General features: G+C 41.5%; 1 protein-coding gene and 2 long non-coding RNA genes across 5 annotated transcripts; 1 reads left to right on the top strand and 2 right to left on the bottom strand.

Moving 5' to 3' along the window:
- Positions 1-667: 667 nt before the first annotated feature.
- Positions 668-14,590, top strand: ALDOB (aldolase, fructose-bisphosphate B). Its single transcript, XM_036433175.2, has 9 exons — positions 668-831; positions 3,976-4,097; positions 4,852-5,063; positions 7,371-7,425; positions 8,622-8,782; positions 9,909-9,992; positions 10,823-10,997; positions 11,386-11,585; positions 14,095-14,590. The coding sequence occupies exons 2-9, from the start codon at positions 3,986-3,988 to the stop codon at positions 14,188-14,190; spliced, it is 1,095 nt and encodes a 364-aa protein (XP_036289068.1). The 5' UTR covers positions 668-831; positions 3,976-3,985; the 3' UTR covers positions 14,191-14,590.
- LOC118716248 lies at positions 1,373-14,100 on the bottom strand. Of its 3 annotated transcripts, none has more exons than XR_006741238.1 (3): positions 13,170-14,100; positions 2,988-3,085; positions 1,373-1,704 (listed from the first exon to the last, which is right to left on the bottom strand). It is a non-coding gene; the product is annotated as an uncharacterized LOC118716248 (long non-coding RNA). The 3 variants fall into 3 exon arrangements; XR_006741237.1 differs by having other exon boundaries at positions 1,373-2,538; XR_004987095.2 differs by lacking the exons at positions 1,373-1,704; positions 2,988-3,085 and adding an exon at positions 11,398-12,881.
- Positions 14,591-16,997: 2,407 nt separating the features above from the next.
- Positions 16,998-18,510, bottom strand: LOC123652123. The gene is made up of 2 exons (XR_006741239.1): positions 18,179-18,510; positions 16,998-17,968 (listed from the first exon to the last, which is right to left on the bottom strand). It is a non-coding gene; the product is annotated as an uncharacterized LOC123652123 (long non-coding RNA).
- Positions 18,511-19,665: the final 1,155 nt, after the last annotated feature.

Raw genomic sequence — 19,665 nt, forward strand, 5'->3', positions numbered from 1 at the left:
AGCACCTCATATCTTATTTACCTTCTCTTGATTTGGATTTTGTGTTAATGCTCAAGTGAAAAACTGTAGAATGAATCCTTACCCGGACGGTGCCATCTCTAGGGGAGATGATGGCTTAGATCAGTCACTTTGAGTTTTATTCTAGTCTCTACCAACTGTAAGACAAAAATGTAAAATTTGAGAGAGAATGAAAATAAAGGCAGTGTGTTGGGCATTAAAAACACTAGGGACCCCGCTTGGTTTTAGGGCATAAGGAAGGGGTGCTTCTGGATGCAGACACTTTAGAAACTTACATAATTCTCTTGTAAAGTTGTGATGCCACTTTGCAGGAGAAAAGTAAGGCTCAGAGAAATAAAGGCAACCTTGGCCAAGGTCATGTATTTTTTTTTTAAGTGATGGAGCTCAGCTAACATTCTTGCCAATTCCTTCTGTGGATTCTAGAGCTTGGCCACGCATTAGCTGTTTGACTTAGAGGAAATCCCCTATTCCTCTGTGTCTCAGTGTCTTCACCAGTCAGATGAAGAGTCTGGAGTAAGAACTACATGGTCTGCTGATAGCCCTTGTAGCTTTAACGTCCAAGGCATACAATGAGTATGTGAGCATGATAAGAAGGATTGGCTGTTTATGAGCCAATCAGAGGTATTAGATATGAACCTCCCCACTAGGCCAACGTGGGAAGGGGAGGGCAAAAGGAAGGAAAAAACCACACACACCACACAACTTTGATGAGAAATCTATAAAAGCCGAGTGTTCCCAAACATTCGTCCTATTTGGCAGCTGCTGCCTCAGCCACGGCTTCTGATCTCTAAGAGGACACTCTGCTCCCAAATTGTAAGTAAAAGAACTTCTTTTGTCTACTTGGACTGCACCAGGGATTAAGGGGTTAATGAACTTGCACCGGGGAAAGTCTGCTTGCTTTTGTTTTCAGGAAAAACAGGAAGGTGGTTGAAAACACTGTGAGCTGCTGAGAAGTTTGTTTTCCTTCACACCTTTCCTGGCAGCAAACTGCTCACGGTTGCTGCTATTTCCAGTGTTACCTATCTGAGGGCTCTTTGGAGTCTTAGCCTGGGGAAAACAACCTGAATGCACCCACTGGGTTAGGTCAGTGGTTGGCAAACTCATTAGTCCACAGAGCCAAATATCAACAGTACAACAATCGAAATGTCTTTTGAGAACCATATTTTTTAAACTTAAACTTCTTCTAACACCACTTCTTCAAAATACACTCGCCTAGGCTGTGGTATTTTGCAAAAGAGCCACACTCAAGGGGCCAAAGAACCACATGTGGCTCAGTTTTGCTGACCACGGGGTTAGGTTCTACTCAGTTTTTGAGATGCCGGCTCATTTCCACTCTTTCCACAACCACTGCTTGTTTTGATGATTTATTTACGTATCTGTCACCTTCTGTCACTTTCTTCATTCTCTTCTCACACGGACTAGTGTGAGCACAGAAGTTTCTTTGTCACAGAAATGGACTCTGATGTGTATTGGTTGCCCTTGGCCTTCATCTACTGCTCAGATGGGAAAAAGGAACAGGCTTGGAGACCTCACAGAACAGAGTTATCATCTGATTATAAATCCTCAAACCTACCACTGGTTTGATGCTTTCTACAACATTTCCCTACTTTGGGGCACCAAGCACCTCGAAGGCACTAAGCTTAAGATATCTGGAACCAAAAGCTGCTGATGTATTTGTTCCATTCTCTCTAAAAAACAAAACCAAAAACAGCATGTTGTGAAGATATGATGCCTTTTAAAATAAACTTGACTTTAAATGGTGGCCTAGGGCTTCACTAGCCAATTGGGAAGCTGCTGCCATCATTGTGTTGGCCAAGGTGTCTCCGTGGAAGACCCAGGCCCAGGCTGGACCTGAGGTGCCGGGCTGGGGAGTGGAGTGTAGCTGTTAGGAGTTCCTTGCCTGTTTAGAAGGAAAGGGCAGCCTTCTCTCTCTGCACGGTGTTCACAGGCACCAGGGTTCAGGCTGGCAGAGCATTTCACTGCCCTTGCCACGGTGGCATTGGGATGAAGGATGAGACTGTGAGCATCTTTTATCCGTACATAAAAGTGCTGCTCTCAGTGCCTGACCAGCACAGGCTTCCAAAGAATAAGCCCCTGGTGTCTGTCTTCTTGCAAATCCATCCGCCTTGCACATGGAGAAGCAAATGGACTCTCCACCGCCTTCTACTTCTCCAGAAGTTGAACATACATATTTCACAAATTATTATCTTTCCGTAGAACCTCTCTCAGGGAGGCAGAAAGAGTCACACTGTAGGGTCCCTTCTGTTATTTTGTTGAGAAAGATTGGAAATTAGGATTCCAAGTTCTACACCAATCAGATGTGATTTATAAACATCACAACTTAGAAGGGGCATCAGACATATTCTTCCTGGGCCTCTGTCTCCTCGTTTCTCACGTTGGCAAGGTTAATACAGGGTGCTCAGAGGTCACTGGCAGCTCTGTTTGTCTGTGGTTACCTTCTGTTCAGATATGTACATACTCACAACCTTCTCCCAGATTTAGGTGATTCCCATGTATCACCTGTTACTGTATTACATATAATAAATTAAGTAACGCGTAACCCTGTTTAGTAAGAAATCAAACACAAAAAAGTTTGAAAAAAGAAAATGAGAGTCATTCCACCCCGTCTCATTCCCTAGGGGTAACCCTGGGGTGGTACTTCCCTGTTTATATAGTCATACAGACGGTATGTGTGTATACTACGTTTTTAATTTTAAAAGAATATTATATATTGCATGCTTCTCTGACACTGGATTTTTTTCCCCATTTAATAATATGATGTGAAAAACTTCCAATGGCACTTTAAAAAATATTGACTCGAGACCTCAGTGAGCAGAGGCCAGGGGCAGAGAGATCACGCTCTGTCATTCCCACTCCCGCTGGCCTCCTGTCCCCGGTGGTGGACATTGGCCTGTGACCCTGATTTATGATTAACAGACGGGTAACATTTGTGCTGATGTGGTACAGACCTTTAATCCTTCTGTAGAAGTTTAACTTCCTATAAACAGATTTGGGTTGATTCGACCTTTCTTCTCTTGGTTTTTCTGGTTGAGTCAGCACTCTGGGCCTGAAGAAAATAGCTTGGTGACAAATAGAAACATGGGAGTCCCTTAGGTGATTCTGTTTTAAACAGTCAAAAAGGAAATAATAATAATAGCTTACATTTTCATAATGCTTTATAAAGCATCTTCATGTTTATCATGCAATTCGACAATTTTATTTTGAGCAAACACAATGAGTAGAGTGCTTATGGGTCACAGGTGATCCATCTGGCAATGAGACAACCAGAGCAGATATTACTACCATTTAATCCATAATAAACTCAGACTCAGAAATTACAGCTTTGCCCATGGTCCCAGCCAGGGGAAGCAGAGCCTGTCCTTGAACCAGGTCTATTTGCTCTCCTAGCAGCAAATGTGTGTCAGATGCTTATGAATTGGTAATGTCAGTGGTGTGGGGATAATGATCTACAGTCCAAGGATTTGGGGTACCTTGATGGTATCATCACCAAGTATTCTGGTGGGCTATAGGCTAACCGAACGAAGTGGAGAATGGCCACATCAGGCCAAAAGCCTCACTGTCCTGGCCTCAAGCCAGGGTACCTGATGGCACCAGAAATCCACGGAGTAGAAAGCCAATTACTGCAGTGCATCTACCTGTCAAATGCGATGGGTCACTAACTAGCTGGTTCAGTCTCAGGAACAGTCATCCCAAAGGTACCCTGGCAGGCATTCTATTTAGCATCACCATGAACATTTACCGTCCCACCTTCATCCATTATGGCTAACAGCATCTACGTAGGCTATGGGGGAAAACTCCCCCTCAGACCTCATTTGTTCATGCACTTGTAATGGCAGAGGGGCCTGTAGGGCTAGTCTGCACACCCAGCTGCCTTAGTCATGAGTCCATCTGAGCCACCCTCAGTTCTGCTGAGGACTCTCCTGCACTCTTTTCCAGACCTGTCACCATGGCCCACAAATTCCCAGCCCTCACCGCGGACCAGAAGAAGGAGCTCTCAGAAATTGCCCAGCGCATCGTTGCCAATGGGAAGGGGATCCTGGCTGCCGATGAGTCTGTAGGTGAGTGAGAGCCAGAAGCTCATAGTACACTAAGCATATTCTTGTTACTACATGTAGCAGAGGCAACTTGATCATTATGTTCCCTTTCCTCTCAGAGGAGTAAAGGCTTATGCACACAGGAGTGGGAGCCGAAGGCTTAGGAAGCAGAGACCTTTGGGGTCCTGTCATTTCAGTAGGCAGATTTCTGAAAACCCAAGACAGACTCAGCCTTTCATTGTCACATTGCCCCTTGCCAGAGGTCATTGGGATTCTGGCTATCTAGCAAGACCAGGAATTCAGTAGCCAGAAAGAGGTCAGATACACAGCCTGCCTCTGCTAATGAGAAGCCAGTTTAAAGTCAGCCAGGGAAGGGCAGAGAGGACCAGGGAGTGTCCACATCTGGCACAGGGAAGAGCTTGTGTCTAAGTGAGCCCGAGAAGGTAAAATGAGAGCTGGGGTGGGCCCGCATGCCCCCAGGAAACGATAGACACCAGAGAAGTCAACAGTCAGATTGAGGGTTGAACCAGAGAGGCTGGGGAGAGGCTGGAGGGCCTTAGGTACCCACCTGGACCAACTGGTGGCTTCCACCCTGACTCAGACATGCCCAGCCCATTCTCTTCCCAACCATCAGCCAATGGAGACAAAAAAGAGGCAGGAGTTCGAAAGTTCTGAGAATAGAGAAGAGTCTTGATGACCTTCCCCGAGAGGGTCTCTGAGACTGGGAGGAGGAAAGCCTGGCTTGCTCCTTATCCTGCCTTTGCCTGCCCACCCATAGGTACCATGGGAAACCGCCTGCAGAGGATCAACGTGGAGAACACGGAAGAGAACCGACGGCAGTTCCGGGAGATCCTCTTCACCGTGGACAACTCTGTCAGCCAGAGCATCGGGGGCGTGATCCTGTTCCATGAGACCCTCTACCAGAAGGACAGCCAGGGAAAGCTGTTCAGAGACATCCTTAAGGAAAAGGGCATCGTGGTGGGGATCAAGGTGAGTACTTGCACTCCCCTCACCTCTAACCGCAACCTGGCCAGTGCCCAGCCCAGGGGCCCATGCAGGGCCAGCACTCCAAACATACCTCCTCATCTGCTTTCTATCACACCTTCCCCTGAGAACCGATCCTCTTCCAGACTTTTCCTCCCATGCCCTCTTCCTTCAACCATTTTCTACAACCATTTTCTACAAATCTCTTAGTGCCTCCATTTCCTCATTTCTAACATGGGTGTACCTACCTCATAAGATTCTTATAAGGATGAAATGTGTTTTAAAAACAGTCCCTGTCACAAAATTATTATTCAGAGCATGATAGCTGTGATTATGAAAGCACTCACTCTTCTGTCTTTAACTATTGGGTCGGCAACTAAGTAATTGCTGGTTTTACACATATATGGCTTCAGTTGAATTTTTAGGTTTGCAGACGTAGTACAAATGTAAAACACATTTTGTTATTTGATAGTTGGCTATTCAGCTGTTAATCAGTAAAAAAAGTTTTTTGATCTGTTTTGTAGTTTTCGTTTGGCGTTCGTTGAAAAATGGTAAATCAAAAGGAACATTTTCGTCATATTTTGCTTTTTTATTTCTGCAAAGGGAAAAACGCATTGCAAGCTCATAAAAAGTTATGTGCTGTTTATGGTGACGAAGCCTTAAAAGAACGGCAGTGTCAAAATTGGTTTGCCAAATTTCGTTCTGGTGATTTTTCACTCAAAGATGAAAAACGCTCTGGTCGTCCAGTTGAAGTTGATGACGCCCTAATCAAAGCAATAATCAATTCGGACTGTCACAGTACAACACGTGAGATTTCAGAGAAGCTTCATGTATCACATACATGCATTGAAAATCACTTAAGACAACTTGGCTATGTTCAAAAACTCGATACATGGGTTCCTCACGAACTGAAAGAATCACAGTTAACGCAACGCATTAGCAGCTGCGATTTGCTAAAGAAACGTAATGAAAATGATCCATTTTTAAAACGACTGATAACTGGCGATGAAAAATGGGTTGTTTACAACAATATCAAGTGGAAAAGATCGTGGAGCAGGCCAGGTGAACCAACTCAAACAACATCAAAAGCTGATATTCATCAAAAGAAGGTTTTGTTATCAGTTTGGTGGGATTACAAAGGAATTGTCTACTTTGAACTCTTACCACCCAACCGAACGATCAATTCTGATGTCTACATTGAACAACTAACAAAATTAAACAATGCAGTTGAAGAAAAGCGGCCCGAATTGACAAATCGAAAAGGTGTTGTATTCCATCATGACAATGCAAGGCCACACACATCTTTGGTCACTCGGCAAAAATTAATGGAGCTTGGTTGGGATGTTTTGCCACATCCACCATATAGTCCTGACCTTGCACCATCTGATTACTTTTTGTTTCGATCTTTACAAAACTCCTTGAATGGTAAAAATTTCAATAATGATGATGATGTCAAATTGTACCTGATTCAGTTTTTTGCTAATAAAAACCAGAAGTTTTTTGAACGTGGGATTATGATGCTGCCTGAAAGATGGCAAAAGGTCATTGATCAAAATGGGCAATACATTACAGAATAAAGTTATTTAGTTCCATGAAAAAATTGTCTTTGATTTTCTTTTAAAAATCCGCAATTACTTGCTTGCCGACCCAATAGGTCTTCCAAAACTGCAATAACTTCTCACAAATAGAGTGCTTAGAACTCCAGGGACTCATTTATTCCTCCTGACAACCTCTGGAGGCTGACTCAGTTATTCTTATTTTAGAGGTGAGGTGAGAATAATAGAATAACACAACTTGCCCGCAGCAAGGCAAAATTGGAGGCAGTTTGAGCCCAGATTGTCCACCTCTCTGGCTCATGAACTTAGCCTTTGCTCTGCTGAGAGTAGAGGCTGCATGCTATTGTCTTCATCTCCTGTAATAACACAGTACCTGCTACGTGAAGGTGCTCCATCATGTCTCTTGAATAAATGAATGAATAATTTAAGGGATGCTGCTCTTATGCAGAACCTCTATATTCCTGGTGCTATATCAGATTACTTATTACTTCCCAAGCTCCAGGCCTGTGCTTTCCATCCTCTTAGGGTTGACCTTGACTCTCTTACATTGTTCCTTCCAGGTAATGACCCCTCGGTAATGAACTGTTGTATCTTTCTGTTGTATCTCTCCAGATAACTAATCCATTTTTTTTTTAAAAATGAACTCCTTGATTTATGAAAGATGGGAACTACTAGTCAGCACCAGGGGCTCTGCTGATGTTTTATTTACTGGGATACCTGACACCTGCTAATTACTTTTTAATTATTTAATTCACAGTTGGACCAAGGAACTGCTCCACTTGCAGGAACAAACAAAGAAACCACCATTCAAGGTAAGGATACTGCCCACTGATATGAGCCATGCCAATATATGCCAATATATGCATTCAAGGTAAGGACACTGCCCACTGATATGAACCATTCCAAATAAGGAAGTGAAAATAAATTATGAATATCACATGGGGTTTAAAGCCACATGTATCTGATTTTCAATCCAAACTCCTCTAGTTAAGAACTGTGTGACTTCTGATTTATCACTTAAGTTCTGAGTCCATTCTAGGGAATAACAATATCTGCTTTGCAGAATAGTTTTGAAGATTGAGTTAAACAATATATATATTATATATATATATTTTTTTTTTTGAAGGTGCTATATATATATAGTTCTTACCACAGTGTATTGCACAGAGAAGATACTCTGTACCTGGGAATATTATTTTTAGAGAAAAATCCAGCAGCAATAGAGAGTAATGGCCCCAGGCTTTGGAATCGGACACACCTGGGTTTGAATCCTGGTTCCATCACTTACAAGTGGTCAGCAAACTCATTCATCAACAGAGCCAAATATCAATAGTATAACAATTGAAATTTCTTTTGAGAGCCAAATTTTTTAAACTTAAACCTTAAACTTCTTCTAACACACTTCTTCACAATAGGCTCCCCCAGGCCGTGGTATTTTGTGAAAGAGCCATCATCAAGGGGCCAAAGAGTCGCATGTGGCTTGAGAGCTCCAGTTTGCCAACCACTGACTTACAACTTAGATAATTTTGCTAGGTAGTTCACTGCCCATGTAGACAAGTATAAGCCAAAACACTGGGTTAGTTATGCAGAATTCAAATCCCACCTCCATCACTCTTTCATATGCAAACTTAGTTAAGTCACTCAACCTTCTGGAGCCTGGATATCCACATCTGTAAAATGAATATAATATTAACTCTTGGGGTCATGATAACTAAATGAGAAACGGTGTGCAAAATGCCTAGAGTCACTCCTGGAACATAGCAAGTATACCAACCAAATATTCATTCCCTCTATTCTTATGGTGTATCCACATGCGCTTCAAAACCATATTTATGAAATCCATGTCTCCCGGCTGAGTATTGGGACCCATGCTTATTTGCCCAATTATTTTTGACTCTCAAGCTCTGCTGACTGGAAGCTAAGCCCAGGGAGAACTCCTTCACTTTATCGGCCCCAGGGGTCGGGGACAGGGCCACAAAGAAGCCATTCTCTCTTTTGTGACTTGCAGGGCTCGATGGCCTTTCTCAGCGCTGTGCTCAGTACAAGAAAGATGGTGTTGACTTTGGGAAGTGGCGTGCTGTGCTGAGGATTGACAACCAGTGTCCATCCGCCCTTGCTATCCAGGAAAATGCCAACGCCCTGGCTCGCTATGCCAGCATCTGTCAGCAGGTGCTCAGGCTTCCCCTTGGGCTAAAACACAGTAGGCGAGTGCTATCATTAGAGCCTATCTTTCTAATTTTACTATAGCCACACCTGAGCCCTCTTCTCCCCCACCAGGGTAGCCTGGTGGCATTTTCACTACTTCTGCTGTAGCCATGGCTGGTAGGGAAAGAACTGGTTGCACAAGTCAGCTAGGAGCCCAAAAGGCAGGTGCCATCAACTGCAGTTCTTCTTCAAAGTGGTCAGGCTTTTGAGGCCAGGGCACTTGCTTGTCTGTGTTCCACCATGTCCAAAGACAGGGTCCTCTGAGATCCCAGGCCAAGGGTGATAGCTCTGACCCAGTCCACATCATTTCATAGAGGATGGAGACTTGATGCTAAAATTTCTAACATATATTGGCACATCCCTGAGATCCATTTTAGTCTGATTTTATTGTATGGGTGCTGAGCTGTAGCCAAAACCTAGATTCACAATCAGAATTGTAACTACTTTTTGAACTCCTTACTTAACCCACATAAAAGGCATCTTTCTTAGTTATTTAAGCTTGACTGCTCTAAAAGGGTGATAGTTAGTTTCTGAAGTAGCCAGAGTAGTTTCTAGAATAAGACTTAGAAATTACGAGTTTGCTTTTATTTTTTCCCCATTTCCAGAAAAAAACTTTTCTTCCTTTCTTCTCTCCTACCTTCCTTCCTTTTTTCCTTTTTCTTTCTTTCTTTCTTTTCTTTTCTTTTTTTTTTTTTTTTTTTTAAATTCTCACTCGAGGATATTTTTCCATTGATTTTTAGAGAGAGTGGAAGAGAGAGGGAAAGATAGAAATACCAACGTGGGAGATACATGCCCTTAACCTTAACCTGAATCGAACCTGGGACCCTTCAGTCTGCAGGCCAATTCCCTATCCACTAAGGCAAACCAATGAGGGCCCTTGCTTTCTTTTCAATCTCACTGTTCTTTTTTGGCTACTAAGCCATGCTCACTAGATATTTCTTTAAATTCTTTTGCATTGCCTTTGAGTCACTTACATGATATTTCTCCAAAAGGGCTTTATTTTGTACCAACCCCAACTGTTGAATAATCTCTTAAGGAAAGATTCCTAGTGAGAGGAGCCTAACTCTGTCCTCTCCTTTTTCCTTTTTAGAACGGGCTGGTACCTATTGTTGAACCAGAGGTAATTCCTGATGGAGACCATGACATGGAACACTGCCTATACGTTACTGAGAAGGTCAGTCCAAATTCTAGTTGAAAATTCTTGCTTTTAAGTAACAGCTATTACTTAACATATATCAACTACTATATGAGAAATATTCTCAGTTGGCATCTTTATGTATCATTGAGAAGGTAAGGAGGTATTATCAAACCTACCACTTTTGGGTACATGGTATGCTCCTTATGAAAAAAACACAGGATTTGCAATACCAAGACTAGGGCGTGAGAATCCATGTACCTACTTGTTGGGTCTCAGTTCCATTAGGTGTAAATTAAGAAATTTTAAAATAAAATGAGGCTTACATAAAAAACAAACATGTGATTAGAAAGTAGTTTGTCTACTTGTGACTTTCTAAATTAGCCACAGTATATCTGTAGGAGAGTAAGAGACATAATGTAATCTGACCTCAGTTTCTTTCTTGGCAAAATTAGGTGGATTAAGATGATATCTGAAAGCACTTCTGTGTCTGAAATGTTTTTATGGCCACTTAGCATCTAAGGGGAAGGAGAATAGAGGCCAATTTACATGTCCCCAACTAACTACACCCAGGCAGTCTCCACTGACCAAAGGGAGTGATGGGAAGGAAGGAGTGAAGCAGCCATGCCAGCGGACCATGCAGTGGGCAGCTAGAGTAGGGGTGGCGGGTACAGGCCAGCTTGTCTGTGCTTAGTGGCTGTGGTTTGCAATACATTGCCCTGATGAGGCCTGGGGGCTGGTTGGGAAGCTTTGGCCAAGCCACATATGAGAATTGCTTCATTCTGCATCCCTGCAGCATAGAAGTGCCAAGGGCAGGTGACTCTAAGGCTGGCTTTGGGTTTCACCTGTTTGGCTTTCTTATCCTTCAGGTCCTGGCTGCTGTGTACAAGGCCCTGAATGACCATCATGTGTACCTGGAGGGCACGCTGCTGAAGCCCAACATGGTGACTGCTGGGCATGCCTGCACCAAGAAGTATACTCCAGAGCAAGTAGCCATGGCCACTGTCACCGCTCTCCACCGTACCGTTCCTGCTGCTGTGCCTGGTACGGCTTTCCTGCACCTCTCACTCCAGGTCTTGGCCCTCAGCCAAATTCCACAAGCATTAGTGTTTGTCCAAAGTCTTCCACCCATGAAGCAGACCCCTGCCACCTCCCAGGCAGCAGCACTTCCCCTCTCTTTGTGATACCACATATCCTGAGTCTGCCCAAATGCACACAATCCATTGATTTCCTCAACATTTCACCTCCTTCCTTACTTATGAAACCCCTTATATCCCTAGCCCAACAAGGGAAAAGAAATATCCCAGACCCAGTCCCATGCAAATCAAGCAGAGAAAAGGTTGAAACATCACATTTCTTTTAGGCCCATTGCTTGCTTTCTCAAGATGGGTGCACAAGCTGGGACTAAGAGGAATTGTTTCTGTCCTTCTAGGCATCTGCTTTCTGTCTGGGGGCATGAGTGAAGAGGATGCTACCCTCAACCTTAATGCTATCAACCTTTGCCCTCTACCTAAACCCTGGAAACTAAGTTTCTCTTATGGACGGGCCCTGCAGGCCAGTGCACTGGCTGCTTGGAGTGGCAAGGCTGCAAACAAGAAGGCGACACAGGAGGCTTTCATGAAGCGGGCTGTGGTAAGATGCTACTACCTCTTACGTACTTGATCACATGGACACTTGGGGCCTGGTTCTGTCATGTGGAAAACCTTGCTTTCTTAGGCCATGAAGGTGTCTCCAGATAATGCCTACTGAGTATTTGAAAATGTGGCACTGGAGCTCAATAGGAAGGTGAGGGCTAGAGAGTTTTGAGTTATCCACACTGGGCGCATAGCTGATGACAGAGGTTTTAGGAAAATTTCCACAAAGACACTTCTGAGGAAAGATAAGAGGGATAAGCACTGAACCTTTCATTTTGGGAAGATGAAGAAGAGAAGCCACCCAACAAGCAGCAATACTATGATAGGATGAACCAAGGATTCTGAAAACAAAGAGAAACAAATTTCAAGGGGTCAGTAACAACATACTTCTGAGAGATTCAGAATAAAGGCTCAGAGAAAGCAGAAATGGACATTTAGGTGATTATCAGTGAACCTCAATAAAATAGTTTCAAGAGAGAGAGGAAGAAAAGTGCATATTCAAGAAGTTTGTCAGAATACCTAGAAAGGTTACCAGGAGAAATGAAGACAAAATGATTTTATTCAACTAGTAACCATTCCTTTTTGGACACCTGTTATGAGCCAAGGACTGGGATGAATAAAGCAGATCAGCCACTGCCTTTAGGGAGCTTAGAGCTTAGCCAAGTAGGAGAGAGCTTGGCATACTTAGATGTCAAGAACACTATCAAGAGCGTAAAAAAGACACCTCATAGTATGAATGAACATATTTGTAAATCTGATAGGTGATAAGGTTTTATTATCCATCTCAGTATCATAGCTGGAAATAACCTAGTTTAAAAAAAATGGGCAAAGGACTAAAATAGACACTTCTCCATCAATGAAGTACAAATGGCAATAAATACATGAGATTATCAGCATCTCTAATTACCAGAGAAATGCAAATCAAACCCACAAAGTGATATCATTTGTAAGCATTAGAAAAAGAAAGCTAGAGGACAGAGTGAAGATGAGGAGAGTGGAGTTCATGGAGAGGACAAGGGCTTAGAGGAAACAGGATTACATAAAACTAAATGTTAATACAGTTGGCAGAGTTAGTCTTAGAAAGAATGGGAGAGACATCACAGAGAGAATGGGTTGAAGTCAGATCTGTTGGGATAAAGAGATGCAGTGGTTGATTGCTGACTGACTGCCGTTGAGAGCATCTGTTGAGAGTGAGAAGGGAATAGAGATTTCAATCTTAACAGCGGAGGAGCTTGAAATCGTCTGCTGGGAAATTGACCAGATGTGATGGTCAACCTTATCAGGCAAGGTGCAGCTGAGAGGAGAGTAAGTTTGTGGTACATTAACTTAGATCCTAAATTTTCCTGACAGCTCTCTTAAGCATGCAGGAAGATTCAGGTCAACCAAAATGGGAATAGCAGGAGAAAAGAGTAAAAGTTTAATAAGGAGACTGAAGAGTGCTGAATTTGAGTGATGGTCTTATGTAGCTTGCTGATCAGAGAAGGCTGGGCAAGAAAAGAATTCACCAGAAGCACTAAAGGAAAGGAAGTTCCCAGGGAAGTTGGGTTATAAGGGGTGTGAGATTGTAGAGGTAGTCCTTTACCTTATGATGATGGAGAGCTGGGCATGGCTGTGCTGGCGTGGCTGTTGAGTTGGAGGGACTGTGAAACTAAGGGCCAGGGGCCAATCCACACCAAAGAAGGGAAGCCGAGTTTATCGTCTGAGACGTGATTCTCAAACTAGTGCGTACATCTGAATCATCTGGTGGGCTTGTTAAAACCCAGATTGCTGGGCCCCAGCCACTTAGTTTCTGATCCCAGTGGTAGGGGTCAAGCTAGAGGATTTCCAGTTCTTAGGTTCATGAAACACACTTTGAAAATCACTGTATATGAAGAAATAAATCCTGAAGAGAGCAAGCAATAGTAACAGTGACTTGAAGAGTGGCATTTGAATATTATTACAGGTTTTATAATCCTGAACTCAACTTTAATTAGAATTTACACAGGGGATCAAATGATCCTGTGATAACAACTACATAAAATTACATGTTTGTGGTCAAATATAAGTAAAAAATGGGTAACTTTTAAAAATAATTTTATTTTCATTTGTTTTTTTTACTATAACAAATCGTACTTTGCCTGATGCTTGGCCATAATATCTGGTCAATTTCTTAGCAGACAACTTCCACATGTGGTCCAAGCTTGTTAAGCCTGACATCCCCACTCCTTTATCCTAATACTAGTGAGAAATTTCTCAAGCTTAATTTCTAGTACTGTTGTTGCGATATTGTTGGTACTAAAAAGAAACTTTCCCAGTAACTGACACAAAACTCAGTCAGCCAAAGAAATGCTCAGAAAACTGGGATAAAGGACCTAACATGTTATAAAAGGAGGATAATGAAATCAGCCGGCAAATTAATGTAAGGGGGGAAATGTCTACATGAAGGTGTCACTGGTTTAAAATGAGAGGCTGAAGCACATGGTTGTGTCTGCTCTAACTCGGCCTCCTCTGTCACCCTTGTTTTTTAGGCTAACTGCCAGGCGGCCAAAGGCAAGTATACTTCCACAGGTTCTTCTGGTGCTGCGTCCACCCAGTCGCTCTTCACAGCCAACTATACCTACTAGAAACAGCTCCAGCTCTTTGAGGTGTCTTGGGAAGAGGGCTGAAAGTGAACAACTTCCTTTTGACTGACCCTGGAAATCAGACCAAATTAGATTGAAGTACTGGAAACACAATACATGTTAAATTCTTTGACACAAGGAAAAAAAAATCAGTTATTGAAACTTAAGTCTGAATATCAAGGATTTGATGAAATTTCACACAGCAGTTTCCTTGCCCATGACCCAGAGTCTCACCTACGAAAAGAATAGACTTTAAAACGACATCTGCTCTCCATCCAAATAACAACCACTGAATGAAATATCTCAGAAGCTAAGGGCAGAGAAGTGCATCTTATTAAATGATCTTAGGTTATGAAGGAGACAGCTGCAACAAAAAGGAAATAAAATAAGCTATAAACCTTCAGTTGGTATTGGATTTTACTTTTTGCTCGTTTTCTAAGGACTCAGTAGATTTCATTACCTTTGACTCTACTAGACGTGATTGATGTTATAGGGTCCTCAACTTTGGCTACTCATTGGAATCACCAGAGCCTGATTAAATCAAACTCTTGATGTAGGATCCTTTAAATATCAGGGTTTCTTAAAGCTCCTTTGATGATTCCATGTAGAGCCAAGTTTGAGAAGGACCAACCTAGGTTTCAAGTTTGAGGTTCTCCAAAATTGAAAGTAATTTATAATTTGAAGCTAAAATGTGAACTGATTTTGAGAAACATGTGGAGGGTATTGAGAGAATCAATGTGACTTTGCTGCTTTAAGCATTCTTCTTTAAGTGGCCCAGGTTTGGTGATATAGGACTACATATTCCTCTGCACAGCCAAGCACACAACCTACTTTTGCAGTAAATAATATTCACATAATTATACTTGATTGCTTTCTATTTTCAGAAAGCCTAGTTACAGAAGAGAATTTAAATATTGAAGCTTTGGATGACATAAAAGTGATGATTCTGGTAAAAAAAAAAAAAGTAATAATTCAACTGACAGAAGGGACATTCAAAGGGGAGGAGAAATAGAGGAAAGCAAAGGTAGCATTAATTCACTTAGTGAGGAGTCAGGAATTCCACTTAAAATTGATGGATTAAGAAATAGTGTTTTAAGTCTACTAAAGTAATAAAGGAAATTGATATAAATCATTACAAGAGTAATACCTATACTTAAAATATAGGAGAAGGAAGTAAACTAAATTCTTTGCCTTGAAGAATACAAAGATAAATGTTATTGCTTAGAGTTGATAAATTAAGAAATAGAGGCATAGCACATTTAGAGGAATAAAATGGAATTAATCCAAAAGGCTTTCTTCTGATGAGAAAAACCTGGTAGTGAGTGTAAGAAATGAATTATTTATAAATGTAATGTATATGTTATATATTTATAAATTCTATATATAAGAAATTACTTATTATGTGTCTCCAGGACATTTGGTTATTTCCATGTACCTGCATTACTTTCTAAAGACAATGAACTATATCCATATAAGCAATGCAAATCCACCTTAAAGGTCATTTAATCCAAGTCTTTCATTTTACAGATGATAAAAACCAAGGCGAGAGCAGTTAAATTACTGGATGATGGTCACACATTTTGGGTGGGTAGAGCTGAAAGATTAACATTCAGGTCTCTTTCTCCTAAAAGGTACACACAACCAGGGAGCAGGTAAAGGTGGACAATAGGCAGTTGGTCTTCTTTTATTGCATCCATTCATTCCATCAGCCACTACTTGAGCTTTTACCATGTGCTAAGCTGTCCTAAAAGCTTTTGTCACAACATCTGTGTGACAAAGCTTTTCTGCTAGAAAACTTTTGTGTAGAGCTTACTCAGCATCATTGGCTCTCTGTGATAGAGAAACCTCTTAAAAGCTCATTTATGGATTGAACACGAATTTATAATCAAGGCTGAGTTACTTATATCTTTTGCTCAAGGCTGAATTACATTTCACTGAGGGTGAGGATTTATATAATGCATTTTCCCTGGTTACTATCTGACATATTTTCCCTACTAAAGAACTGCAAATGGCTTTGAAATCTCAAGCCAAGTAATTTCCTCCACTCAGGGTAATATGAAGACAAGAGTTATGAAGCTACAGGCTTCAATTTCCATTAACTGTGGTCGCTGAGTGAATATATTAATGGCTTCCTAGATTTCAGTATTCTGTCAGATTTATTCTAGAAGTTGTTGAACACCCACTAAAAATAAAACCTGGTACTAGGCATTGAAAGTAATTAAGAAAACCTTCAGCTTTAGCGTTGCCAAGGCATTTGTATATAGACAATTAAACTTAAGGTAGCTAAGCAAGAAACACAAATGCTATTGATTGGAGGTTGAGGAGTGGGGAGGAGAGTCTATCAGTATAGCTGGGTACAGGTTGGAGATTATAAGATGTTAACAAGGAAAGGAACTCAGAAAAGGAACTGCCATTGTGTAAGAAAATTCTATGATAATTCAATGGAAGAAGATAATACCTTGAAGGCATAAGTATCAAAAGCCAAGCTAAAACAATTACTAAATACTGGAAGGAATAAAAGGAAGAGTTTGGTTTTTGCTCTGAAGAGGGAGGGTCAGAGAGGGAAGGAAGGGGTAAGGAAAAGAAGGAGAGGAGCCCAGCTGGTGGGGCTCAGTGGTTGAGCATCGACCCATTTACCAAGAGGTCACTGGTTCAATTCCTGGTCAGGGCCCATGTCCAGGATGTGGGCTCTATCCCCAGTAGGGGTGTACAAGGTGCAGCTAATCGATGTTTCTCTTTCATTTATATTTCTCTCTCTCTCTCTCCCTCTCCCTTCTTCTCTCTCACAAGTCAATAAAAACATTAAAAAAAAAAAAAAAGGGGAAAGAGGGAGGAGAAAGGAAGAAATGAGAAAGGAAGGAAATAAGAGAACACATGAAGATACTAGGGTGACATGGAATTGTGGGGAGATGACTAAAGGACTTTTACTAGTAAGGAGGGATACTGACATATCTAAAGATGTGTCTTCCTGATAGGAAGTCTCGTTTCACATGAGTCTATATCATGCTTTACAAAAACAAGATGAGACGATTTATAATGTGAACTTAGCAGAAGCAGAAGCTGACTGTAACGATGAGAGTATCAGCTTCTAGGGTCCAATGTGCTAAGGCAGTTGCTCAAGGTCACAAAACCAGTAGGTGAGACCAGTGTGACTTGCAAAATCCTCAAGACTTTCAGATAAAGAATTGTGGACCTGCCCTTAGAACAATATCTGCCATACTTCTAGGGTACCAGGTGAATTATCGATGCTCAATAGAGCCTGAGGACTCATGCAATGTTACCAATTCCCTACCTACACCCATTTTCTAGATGATGAATTAAGAGATAGGAGTAATAGCAAAGCACAACACAGCCAGACACAGGTCTCTTTCCATTACTCAAACATATTTTTCTGGCTGTAACACAATCTGCCCCAAGCCTTCTAAAATAGCCTAACAGTACTGGGCATCAATACATGTAAACATATAAAATCAGTCAAGTATTCATTTTGCACTCAGTATATGCTTTGCATTGTAAAGATACTATAGGGTCCTTCTGTGCTTACTATTGAGATGAGGAAAGCAAGGGTACAATTAGGAAACAAAATGGCACACAATAATGTGCTAAACCACAGTGGCATAGGCCAGGTGCTGAGATAAAAAAAAAAGGAATGCTTTACAAAGATGATTTGCAGATAGTTTTTTGTATGATCTTGGGAAATATATACTTCCTCATCTGTAAAATAGGGTTGTGTGATTAGCGATATTTTATGTACAATGCCAGATATGTAAGTTGTGAATAACTTTTTTTTTTTTGTACAGAGAGGAAGAGAGATAGAGAATTAGAAACATCAATGAGAGAGAGTCATCGATCAGCTGCCTCTTGCACACCCCCTACTGGGGATATGCCTGCAACCAAGGTACATGCCCTTGACTGGAATCGAACCCGGGACCCTTCAGTCCCCAAGCCGACGCTCTATCCATTGAGCCAAACCGGTCCCGGCATGAATAACTTTTCTATTCTCCTCTGTCAGTTGGCTCTGGAAGAATGATAAAGGCACTTGAGAGTGAAGATGAATTAGCTGTGACCTGACGAGTACAGGTTACACATGTTGAGGAAATTATAGGGAATTTGACTAGAATGGTGAAAACAAGTGGAATACCAAGGCCACCACTTTTGAAAGAGACAGAAAGTGAAAGATATCAAATACTAATTAAGAACAATAACTTTTACAGACTATATGAACTACAAAAAAATTTGAAATTTATAGTGCATGTATCGTGCTCAACTGGGTATGCCTAGATTTGCCGACACCCTTCTTTAGGAAGACAGATGAAAGTGAAATGCCTGCCGAAACCAGTTTGGCTCAGTGGATAGAGCATCGGCCTGCAGACTGAAAGATCCCAGGTTCGATTCTGGTCAAGGGCATGTACCTTGGTTACGGGCACATCCCCAGTAGGGGGTGTGCAAGAGGCAGCTGATCGATGATTCTCTCTCACTGATGTTTCTAACTATCTCTCTCCCTTCCTCTCTTTAAAAAAAATCAATAAAATATATATATTTTTTAAAAGTGAAATGCCTTACTCATCAAAATTTCAGAGAAATGGAATATTTACAGTGATTTCCATTTTTTTTCTTTCACTACCAAGGACTCCTTTTTCCTGGTTGTTTTATGTTACCCACTGTGACGGTTAATTTTTTCAACTTGACTGGGCTAAGGAATGCTGGTAAACATGTTTTCTGGGTGTGTCTGTGATTGTGCTTCTGAAAGAAATTTGCACTAAATTGCCTTTACCAATGTTGGTGGGCATCACCTAATTCATTGAGGGCCTGAAACCAACAAAAAGGTGGAGGAAGAACAAATTTGCTCTGCCTAAGCTAGGGCATTTCCTCCAGTCTTTATAGGAAGCTCCTTGTTTTAAGGCCTCTGAACTCAGACTGAATTATACCGTTGGCTTTTGTGGTTCTCTAGCTTACAGATGGCAGGCACATTGTGGAAGTTCTTAGCCTCCATATTCACAGGAGCCAATTCCTATTCTATCTACTATCTATCTATCTATATCTATCATCATCATCTAATCTACCTAATCACCCACCCACCCATCCATCATCTGCTTACCTATTTATCCTTTTGGTTTATTGGTTGATTCTCCAAAGAACCTGAATAAATCTATTAATATCTTGCTTCATCTAATTCAACTCTAAATTTTCTTTCAAAATTGTCCCATGTTATTTCAACAAGGAATTTGAGCAATTCTATTAAAAGTTCATAGTGCTTTATTTCAGCTGGGCCCTATATAACACCCAACAAGCCATCATCCCCAAGTCTTCCATTCTCCCCATTGTACTTCAAACCTTTATTATCTATGAGGCTCTTAACTCTACTCCTAGCAGTGCCTACCCCTCTTCTTTCTCTGACTTTCAAAATATGAATATGTCTATTTTTTGAAAACAGGTCATGTCATGCACACTCTATTTCCATACACTAAATCTGTTCTC

The sequence above is a fragment of the Pipistrellus kuhlii genome, unplaced genomic scaffold (assembly GCF_014108245.1).
Source record: "Pipistrellus kuhlii isolate mPipKuh1 unplaced genomic scaffold, mPipKuh1.p scaffold_m20_p_12, whole genome shotgun sequence".
In the NCBI taxonomy this organism is placed as follows: Eukaryota; Metazoa; Chordata; class Mammalia; order Chiroptera; family Vespertilionidae; genus Pipistrellus; species Pipistrellus kuhlii.